Source organism: Triticum dicoccoides, chromosome 6B (genome assembly GCF_002162155.2).
Source record: "Triticum dicoccoides isolate Atlit2015 ecotype Zavitan chromosome 6B, WEW_v2.0, whole genome shotgun sequence".
NCBI classification, from domain to species: domain Eukaryota; kingdom Viridiplantae; phylum Streptophyta; class Magnoliopsida; order Poales; family Poaceae; genus Triticum; species Triticum dicoccoides.
In genome coordinates, this window is record NC_041391.1 from 547704264 (window position 1) to 547715114 (window position 10851).

At 53.9% G+C, this 10851-nt stretch overlaps 1 protein-coding gene across 1 annotated transcript; it reads right to left on the reverse strand.

Moving 5' to 3' along the window:
* Positions 1–218: 218 nt before the first annotated feature.
* Positions 219–3893, reverse strand: LOC119323470 (galactan beta-1,4-galactosyltransferase GALS1-like). Its single transcript, XM_037597136.1, has 2 exons — positions 1742–3893; positions 219–890 (listed from the first exon to the last, which is right to left on the reverse strand). The coding sequence occupies exons 1-2, from the start codon at positions 3289–3291 to the stop codon at positions 545–547; spliced, it is 1896 nt and encodes a 631-aa protein (XP_037453033.1). The 5' UTR covers positions 3292–3893; the 3' UTR covers positions 219–544.
* Positions 3894–10851: the final 6958 nt, after the last annotated feature.

Below are 10851 nucleotides of genomic sequence, written 5' to 3' on the forward strand. Positions count from 1 at the left end.
TCGTCCCTCCCATACCAGTCTCAGGCCCGTCCATCACCCCTGATCGCCGGCCGACCTGTTGCAATCGAAATTTGGAAACACCCACGGTGCCAGCCATTTTTGCCTGACCCGGAAAACACCACACCTCGTCTCCCCGGTTTCGATCCATCCACCGTCCCTGCTTCGCTGACAGTTACACGGCCAAAAAGATCACAAATGATGTAGCAACAAAAAGCAGAAACGCCTCACTTTTTGACACTTTGTAGTATGTGAAGTGACCCCAGAAGGAGATGAAAGAATCTAGCAGCAGTAAAAAGCCAACATCATCACTCTACACAGATCTATAAAACGGATGTGGGGGACAAGCAGAAAAAGGTGAAGAGAAAGACGAAGAAAACGCAGCAAAAAGCAGATCCCCATTAAGTGAAGGGCCATCCCAAAGAAGAACCAAAACTTTACACCAGCCGACCTGCCTCTAATAAAACAGACTCTCCACACATCCTAAATAAACATCGGCGTATATGTACCAGCAGGCAGCAGCCACCTCCAGCTGCTGTTTGTTATATTATGTAAGAGATGATCCGATGGTTTGGTTCTCGAACCGCCGGATCTCGCCGGCGAGGCGCTTCATGGCGTCGTCGTACACGTAGGGGACGCCCTCAAACGTAACCTTGCGGCCGCCGCCGGGCCGCGGCACAAACTCCTGGCAGGGCTCCCCCAGCACGTTGATGGAGTTGTGGTAGTGGTAGTACCTGATGAGGGCCTCCGTCTTGTGCGTCGACCTCCCGTACACGTTCTGCGACATGTGCACCCCGGTCGCATACGCGTTCCGCGCCTGGATCGCGTACTTGCGGTCGCGCCGGACCCTCGTGATCGAGTTCCGGAACACGAACTTCTCGAATCCCCATTCCCTGCATCGTCGGTGAAATGCGCACGTTAGTTAGTTCTTCGGATCACGTCGTTGCTATGTTACAATGCCGATTAGTCTGAAATGTAAAATCAATGACAAAGGCAAAGACTATGCTAAAATTTATATGTCATGAACAAAGCAAATTTTGTTTACTGGGTTCAATTCATCTTTGTTTTCAGGCAGGTAGAAGGCGATACCTTTATCGTGGAACCAAATCATGATATATAGTAAGGTTTTTTGCTTCAGTGGTGAATGCTGGAGAACAGAATGTATTAAAGTAATTGGCTTTGTTTGTGAAACCAACAGATGCTTTACTAAGATTTTTGGCTCAAAAGTGAAAGATGTTGGAGAACCAAATGTGCTCAAGTAATGACCTTTAGTTGTGACACCTAATGATGCTTTAATTAACTGCTTTGCAGGACTAAATTTGACCAAAAGAATTGGTTCAGTGATGAAAGCTGGAGAACAAAAAGAGAAGGTGTCAACCGCCATGCTGCCCTGTAGGACTCAATTTGACCAAAGGAAATCTAACCAATTTTTAATTAAAAAAATTAACTGTTGAAGGTCGAACTCAAGTAGCACAGTGCCCAATTGTTCAACAGACTGCATATAAACAAGTAGTAACTGCTTTGAGAATGTCTGTTTGTCTGAATTAACAACACAACCCCTGTTCTACTGACAAAATATATACTCCTATTTGGGAATGCTACCAAACCGGTAGAACAAATTGCATTTCCAACCAGCCTGAGGCTAAATTTGGGAGGCGGCGTGACAGAGATCTCGCAATCACAAATGTAAAAATAGTTACTGAAGATATTACTACGAGATACGGGATAGAAATCACAAACAAACCTTGAGTAATCATTCCTCGGATTCTTGACGCAGAGCTTGGTGGACATGGGATTCTGCTCGATGGTGAACTGCGTGTAGCCCGAGAGCTTGCCGAGCACCTGGTCCAGAGCCTGGCCGTTGGGCAGGTAGAGGTACTCGTCGACGTCGAAGAAGAAGGTCCAGTTGGCGGCGTGCCGGTACCGGTGCAGGCAGTCGTTCACCACCAGGAACTGGTTGTAGTAGTAGCTGTCGAACTCGGCCTGCGCCCGGATGTCCTGCACCGTGATCCGCCCCGCCCTGATCCACGGGTCCAGCACCGCCCTCACCTCCGGGCTGACGCCGCCGGCGTCGTGGAAGACGAAGTGCGACCTGGGCCCGAATAAGTGCGCGTGGTAGGCCACCCACTCGCGCATGCGGCTGGCGCTGAGGTTGCCGTAGAGCGAGGAGCCGCAGTAGAGGTAGTCGTACTGGAACGGCGGGCTGAAGATGGCCTCGTCGTAGGCGCCCGGCGCCTCCTCCAGCGCCACGAAGCGCTCGTACCGGCGGGAGGCCGTGGAGTGGTAGGCGTGGACGAGCAGCCTGCCGCCGGCGTTGGCCGCGTTGGGGTTGGAGGGGAAGGTGCAGTTGACGACGACGGTGGTGTAGACGCGGCCGTACCCCCAGTCCGGCAGGATCTTGTAGGCCTTGGTCCGGACGGCGGGCGGCGCCGGGTCAGCGGCGCTCGGGTTGGGCTGCCACTCGCACTTGAAGTAGGGGGTGCCGAACACGTGGGTGGGCTTAGACGCCAGCCCCACGATGGCGAACGTCCGCGGCCCGCCCCGGTACGCGCCCATCTGCACGAACAGCGCCGCCGCGCTGCCGTACGGCCGGAGCACCGGCCTTTTCGGGTCCTCCAGGCGCACCGCCGCGCTGCCGGACGGCCGGGGCACCGGCCTTTTCGGCTCCTCCGCGCGCGCCGCCGCGGTTACGTGCGGCCGAGGGAGCACCGGCTTGTTCGTGTTCGGCTGCTCCGCCCGCGCCGCCGAGCTTACGTGCGGTCGAGGGAGCACCGGCTTGTTCGTGTTCGGGTCCTCCGTCCGCGCCGCGGCGCTTACGTGCGGCCGAGTGAGCACCGGCTTGTTCGTGCTCGGGTCCTCCGTCCGCGCCGCCGCGCTTACGGGCGGCCGAGTGAGCACCGGCTTGTTCGTGTTCGGGTCCTCCGTCCGCGGCGCCGGCTTCGCCAACCGCATCGGAACAGCGGCGACGGCGGCCGTGGCCGGAGCCGACGTCGCCACCGGTGCGCCCTTGGTAGCTGCGTTGGAGGACGTCGAGTTGGCGGAGTGAACCTCAGTGTTGTTGATGTTGCTGGCGGCGGCAGCGGAGGTTGTGGCGAGGGGAAGGGCGCAGGGGGGCGCGGATGCGGAGGAGCGGGCGGCGGCGAGGAGGGAGCCGTAGGGCTGGAGCTGCCACAACGCGACGAAGAGCGTGAGGAAGGCGAGCGAGGCGACGAAGAGCTTGATGTCCACGCACGGGACGGCGACGAGCGCTCCACCCCCACCGCCACCGCCACCTCCCGCGTCTTTCTTCTTCATGACACGCACGGTTACGTACGACTCTGCAATCGAAACGGCCACCAGCTCCTCGATCCGCCTGCGCGGCCGGTCGGCGCTCCGCTACGGGCTCTGCTCCCGTGCTCCGGCCGGACCAGTGCTCCGGTTGCGCGCCGCGCTTTCCCCCCTCCCTCCCTCCGTCCGTCCTGGTTATCTTTCTCGGGAGCGGGCGAAGGGCTGGGTGGGCGGTAAAAGGCAAGAGAGGTTCGATCGAGATGCGTGGAATGTGGGGGGTGACGGAGCGGAGGGGGAGGGGAAGGTGGCGTCTGAATCGACGGGTCGGTCGGTGTGTCGACGTTGTCGACGGACGGAGCGGGGGAGGGATTGTTCTGGACGCTGCGGGCGAGAGACGGGGGGCGGCGCCGCGAAGCAACAGTCAAGGCTGGCTGGCTGGCTGGCTGGCTCAGGGCGGGCAGGGGAAGGAAGGAGGGAAGGAAATGAAGGCGCGTGTGAGAGAGGTACTGGTGGTGGTGGAGTGAGTTTAGGGCGATTAACCGCCGGATCCGCGCGGTCCGTAACGCAGGCCACCAACCGCGTTCGTAGGGCGTCGTGGCTGGCTGCCGCTGGCGCTGGCGATGAGGAAACTCTCGGAAGGAAATCAAGGCCCGCCACCGGACAACGCGTGCGGGAGCGGCCGCCAGTTTGGCTTGCACCTGTCGCAAGTCCGGGCATGCAAGCAACAGCGCCGCGGCTCCGTGGATCGGAGACGAGTAGTGGTTGTAGTACAGGGACGGCGTGGCTCGACTCGTCTACGGTAGAAAAGCCGTCGCCTACACGGTCTCACTTCAGGCGGTACGCACGTGGTTGACAGCATCTCCAACAGCCGCGCTATAGCGCCGCGCGCAAAAAACCTGTTAGCGCGCGCGCTGCGCCCGCTCCAGCAGCCGCGCTAAAATGCAGCGCGCGCGCGCCGCTCCAGCAGCGCGCAAAAATACAGCGCGCATTAAACATTTTTTTTAATTTTCGAACGCATAGATAAAATAAAACTAGATAGATTGCATAAATAAAAAACGATACAAAGGTATTTTACATCGGTGCAACTAGATAGATAATTCGAAAGCATAGATAAACTACGGCGCAACTAGATAGAAAATTCGAAAGCATAGATAAACTACGGCGCAACTAGATAGAAACTACTCTAAGTCGCTATCATCATCACCATCGCTATCATCCTCGGCGGTGTCGTCCAAGGTGTCTAGCCAGATGTCCAGCCACCGATCATCGTCCGGCGTGAAGAACGACTGCCCACCTGCTGCAACGATGTCGGACTGCGCATTCGCCCAACGCCTTCCGCTGACGGCTTTCCAACCGCTTCTCGCGGCGCCTTTGCGTGTCCTCCTCGCGGCGCCTTGCCCAGTAGGCCTGCTCGTAGGCGACGTCCTCCGGGTGGCACTGGCGCCACTCCGCCATGACCCGCTCGTCCTCCTGGGCGACGAGGAGGCGGCGTTGCCGCTCGGCGTGCTCCGCACGGTCTTCCGTTGTGTTCAGACGAGGCAGAGGGGCGAGGTTGAGAGCTTGCTGGAGCGTGTACACATCTTGAAAGTTCATCTGGCCGCGCGGCCGGCCTAGGCGCCACGCCGCCGCGTCGTACGCGCGGGCGGCCTGGCGCGCTGTCTCGTATGTGCCGAGGCCGAGCCGGAGTTCGTCGGAGCGTATCTCCGCGGTGTAGACGCCGTTGGGGCGCAGGCGAACGCCGTGGTAGCTGGACGCTCCTCGGCGGCGCGGCGGCATGGCGGCGCGTCGGTGTCGGGGCGCTGGAGCGGCGCGTGGCAGAGAGAGGAAGAGGAGAAGAGGAGGTGCGAGAGAGGCGCGTGGCGCGCGCAGCATTTTATAGGCGCGCCGGAAGCGGTGCGCAAAATATGGCGCGCGAGCTGGCGTTTTTTCGCGCGTGCGCAAGCGGTTCCCGCGCGCGTGATTTTCCCGCCGCCGCTGGAGCGCGACAAAACGCCCCGCGCGCGCTAAAGGCTGCGTTTACCGCGCGCGCGTCGTTTCGCGCGGCCGTTGGAGATGCTCTGATAACCGGGTCTCAGCGGAAAAAAAGACGCTTCGTAGAACGGCGAGGTTAAGGGTTTCTCATCATGTGACGAGATTGAATGTCAGGTGCTTTCGATTTGTCCAAGGGTTCAACGATGACGACCAGTTGCGTAGCCAAGATCGATGAGCGCCCGAGCCAAACCTGCATCTATAGTAGCTACAGTGTCACGTGCACAAAGACTAACCGGGTGTCTTTGACAAGGTTAAACCGGCTCTGATGGGAGAGCGGCGCAATCAACGTGTTAGCAGCTTGTTCTAGCTGCCACCGTGGTCGATCGGTGGCCACAAAATCTTAATATCCTATCTCCGTCTAGATGAATAAGTCATTCGCGTAGTTGTAGGTCATCGATTTGAGGAATTAAATATGTGTAATATGTCATGAAAAGTATATCAATAAATTTCTACACGGATATAGTTTCTAAATATATATTTTTTCACGTATATTAGATAATTAAATAGTCGGTCTAGAACTACGCAAATGACTTATTCACCGAGACGGAAGTAGTAGTGTTTTTATTCGGAAGTGCTTCGTTTAAAGAAAATGAAAAGTAAGAGCTCTTCGACTCAAAAGGACGAAAGTCGGTGTATAGAAGACGCCGCCAAGACATGAAGCGACCGACCGCATCGACGTGTCAACCTGGGGCTAAAAAGCGTTGCTCGCCCTGATTAAAAAAAAAAGGAAATGATTCAACGAGACAGTGCCACGACTCAGACGATGTGGTACTAGAAAATTAGTAACGTCTCCGTTCTTGGATCTGCTTGCCGGATGCGGATGCTGGCATCATCTCGTCTTCTCCTCGCCTTTCTCGCTGGCGCCCGGGCCGTGCTCTGGTGCCTGCACCTGTGCCATGCAAAGCACAGGTCATCTAAGGCGGAGGGGTCCATCTCGACTTCCTTCTCTTCTGCTGAGCGGCACTGCACTCTGGTACGACTTGAATACTGTTCACCTTATCCATACCCCGTCCATTAGAGCATCTCCAATAGCATGTGTATATTTGGATGTCTATATATTCATATAGACAATGGTCTAAAAAGATTCCCTCATATACACATCCAGTTTTACATCAGAATGTCTATATAAAGGGACCATGACAGGTGGACCGTTGCTGGGGAGAGGAAGAAATCATGACTACAGCTGAGTTTAGACAGCGCCTTCACATTGTCCAGGCGTGGACATTGTCGAGGTCGATTTAGAGAACGTGTATATTTGGACAACCATATAGACAAGCTGTTGGACGCCTGTTTTAGGCTCACGTCGTGAAAAACGAATATAGACATTCATATAGACAAGCTATTGGAGATGCTCTTACTAGCAGCAGACGTGCTATTGGTGCATGATTGTCGCGTGGATGTGCGCTTCCGCGACAGTGTGAAGGCTAGTCCATTTTTCTCGACAAAATTACTACGTAGTCCACTTGAATTTACTAGCTCTGTAAGGCCTTGTACAATGGGAGGTGCTTAGGAGAGGTGCTTAGAGAAATAAACCAGGCTTTTGTTAAGCACCGGTGCTTATTTGTACAGGATAGACGCTTAACTAAGCGTCTCTCCTGTAGAAATAGGCACCGGAGCTTCAGAAAAACCCGGTTTATTTTTCTAAGCATCTCTCTAAGCACCTCCCATTGTACAAGGCCTAAGAGCATCTTCAACGGCAACCCGTAAAAAATCTCTCGCATTGTTCACGAACAGAAAGACATAGACGGCAAGCAATTCAAACTAATCCAAGAGAAAGACCGGTCCACGGACATGAATGCGGATGGCGGCCATCCAATACTAGCCGCATACATTTTAAATCGCCCTTTAACTAACTAGACGAAGTTGATGCAAACCGACCGATATTCATCAAAGTCCAGATAGAAAATAGAACAAATCAACCACACATTAGCTTCATCCAGCAGTGTGTGCATGTAAATGCCCGTCCCGCTGACCTGTGGTACAGCACGGCGGCACGTGCGGGCTACATATAATGTGTAGACTAACATTGAGTGAATGGATCAATCAACAAGTTTAGCAGGAGGAAGTAAAACTTACCATCTCCTTCATGCCCGCGTGCAATGGCCACCTTGCCTCGAGCTGACTGACCAAGTTGCAGAACTTGATGACGCTGACCTGAATAGCGTGCCAGCGATACGACAACGACCTCACGTTGCGTGGCCGCATGATGTACACGTTGTAGGGCGGAATGTGCTTTCCCGCATGAAACTTTTTCATGCACTTGTTCCGAGAAGAGCGACCCTCTGGAGCCTATGAAATCTGGGGATACAACCAGCCACGCATCACACAACAACTCATCCTCCATGATCGAGTAACTCGCCATCCTTCGTACTCTAAAAAACACCTGCCGGCTGTGCTGTCCGCCATGGAGGTCGTCGACAGAGGGCGGAGTGTACCTAGGTACAAACGGCTCCAGGGCTGAAAGTTCTCGCAAAACGACGAGTGGGCGCGTCGGTGATGGTTGCGGACGTCCGACAATGCCTCTCTGGCGGCCGGAGACGAACAACGGCATCGGCGAAGGTGAAGGGTGCCGATGTAAAGCAAGGGGAAGAAGGGACGGAGTGGAATGAAATTGGACTGGGCCAGGGGTGTCGGAGCCCAACGTTTCGGGTGTCTGGACTCCCGCAAACCTCCCACATTTTTGTCTCCATTTTGCGAGAGAAATCGCATCCGGGACGCCCCGCGGACCGATACGGGTCGGGTTGGATGGCTTCTGCGGTTCGGACAGTACGGTCCGGAATGTTGCGGGAGGTTTACGGGTCCGCCTTGGAGATGCCCTAACGTTGTCGTACTTAAAAAGCACTAGAATTTTGCGGTAATTATGCATGAAAACACGTTATATCAGTGGTTCTATATACGATGTTGGCTACATCAGAGAGCTGTTGTGCCGCCATGTGTTTTTTTTTTGCGAAAAGCCCCCTCGCCTTTTGGGAATCAACCCAAGCCTCATTGGATTTGTGGGTCCCCCATGTCAGGGTAAAACAACTAGGACAACCGTCCTTACTCTCCTCTCGATCGAGTCGCTCTCCCTAGCACCTCCCTATTATGCCCTCGTGATCATCATCGTTGTCGAGCCGCCAGCGCCATGGTGCCTTGGGGACGACGGCAAGACCAGTGACGATCCCCTGGAGGAGTTTGATTAAATGTAAGCCCCCTCTCTTCTATCTCGTAGGCTACTGTTGGGGATAGGGTTCTTACTAACCAGGGATTTTTTGTATCTGAATCTCAATTCGAATCGAATCCAGCCAATTTGACTTGCTCAATTTGATGGTTCCATAGTATACCCCTTTTCAGCTTCACCTACAGTTATGCATTACATTCGAATAGAGCTATTATGGTATGAGATCTTCTTATCACGTTCCTCAGTGTAGAACATGTAGCCATTTATGTCATACGCTTGGTTCCTCAATACCGTAGGTGATGGCTTTTGTGTCAACCACGTTGCAATGTCATTCGGCGTGCCAAACGATCCTTCGAGCATCTGAGTAGTCCTTATTGTGCGTCTTTATCTCAACATCCAATGGATGCACCATGGGTAAGAAGCTTTGTCGTATCTCCACCAAGTGTTCTTCAGCAGAAGCATCGAGAACTGGGCTGTTAAGAAGTACCGTCAAATGGGCTTGATCAGGCTCATCTCCGGGTGTAGCGTGTGGCACACCAACAAGGACTGGCTTACCAGTCAGCCTTCCCTCATGGCGAGAGAGGGGAAAACCTATAGGTCTTCGTTTCATGTATTTGGTGCAAAACTCAACCACCTCCTCCGCGGTTTAACCTTGTAGGATTCTTACCTCTGGATGGCATCGATTCCGACAATAGCGCTTCAATATTCCCATGAACTGCTCAAAGGGATACATGTTGCAAAGAAACACATGACCACAATACTTTATCTCGTTGACAAGGTGCACAGTGAAATGGACCATGACATCAAAGAATGACTGTCGGTGTCAAAACCGGCGGATCTCGGGTAGGGGGTCCCGAACTGTGCGTCTAGGCGGATGGTAACAGGAGACAAGGGACACGATGTTTTTACCCAGGTTCGGGCCCTCTCGATGGAGGTAAAACCCTACTCCTGCTTGATTGATATTGATGATATGGGTAGTACAAGAGTGGATCTACCACGAGATCAAGGAGGCTAAACCCTAGAAGCTAGCCTATGGTATGATTGTTGTAATGGTTGTTGTTGTGTCCTACGGACTAAAGCCCTCCGGTTTATATAGACACCGGAGAGGGCTAGGGTTACACAGAGTCGGTTACAATGGTAGGAGATCTACATATCCGTATCGCCAAGCTTGCCTTCCACGCCAAGGAAAGTCCCATCCGAACACGGGACGGAGTCTTCAATCTTGTATCTTCATAGTCTTGGAGTCCGGCGGACGATGATAGTCCGGCTGTCCGGACACCCCCTAGTCCAGGACTCCCTGAGTAGCCCCTGAACCTGGCTTCAATGACGATGAGTCCGGCACGCATAATGTTCGGCATTGCAAGGCGGGTACCTCCTCCGAATAATCCATAGAAGATTGTGAACACCAGGATAGTGTCCGGCCCTGCAAAATAAATTCCACATTCCACCGTAGAGAGAATAATATGTACACAAGTTCAATCTGCTGACGTATTTCGTGGCATGACGTCGCGCCACTACTATCGTGTCAAAACCGGCGGATCTCAGGTAGGGGGTCCCGAACTGTGCGTCTAGGCGGATGGTAACAGGAGACAAGGGACACGATGTTTTACCCAGGTTCGGGCCCTCTTGATGGAGGTAAAACCCTACGTCCTGCTTGATTAATATTGATGATATGGGTAGTACAAGAGTGGATCTACCACGAGATCAAGGAGGCTAAACCCTAAAGCTAGCCTATGGTATGATTGTTGTAATGTATGTTGTATCCTATGGACTAAAGCCCTCCGGTTTATATAGACACCGGAGAAGGCTAGGGTTACACAGAGTCGGTTACAATGGTAGGAGATCTACATATCCGTATCGCCAAGCTTGCCTTCCACGCCAAGGAAAGTCCCATCCAGACACGGGACGGAGTCTTCAATCTTGTATCTTCGTAGTCTTGGAGTCCGGCGGACGATGATAGTCCGGCTGTCCGGACACCCCCTAGTCCAGGACTCCCTCAACTACCAAGCCTTTACTTGAATCATTTTTTATTATACCACCTCAGCGTGTTTAGCGAAGCGGTTTCCTTGGCACGTCTTGTCGAAGCAGAGATCGTGTTCCCCTTATTCCGGGACTCTCATCAATACGGACGTGGGTAACCCAACCGCGCCATTGATGGTGGCATTTGGGAGATAAGCGAGTTTTACCAGGCCGGTGGGGACGCATAGTTTTCGTCCGCCCATATATAAGGGGATAAGGATCCGCCTTTTCACCTACGCCTTCTTCCTCCTTTGCTTATCCATCTCCGCGCACTCGAGCTCCAGCGCCCAAGTTCGCACATCTCGTCTCAACCTTCTCCAGTCATGTCCGGAGCGGGAGGCAAGTGGTTGGCCTCCACCGTTAAGGAGGAGCACATC

What these genes read in the sequence shown, in the direction of transcription:
- LOC119323470 (XM_037597136.1), bottom strand. Translation starts at nt 3,291, where the DNA reads ATGAAGAAGAAAGACGCGGGAGGTGGCGGTGGCGGTGGGGGTGGAGCG. An exon ending in CCGAGGAATGATTACTCAAG is followed by an intron (nt 891 to 1,741) that starts GTTTGTTTGTGA and finishes CCGACGATGCAG; the next exon opens with GGAATGGGGATTCGAGAAGT.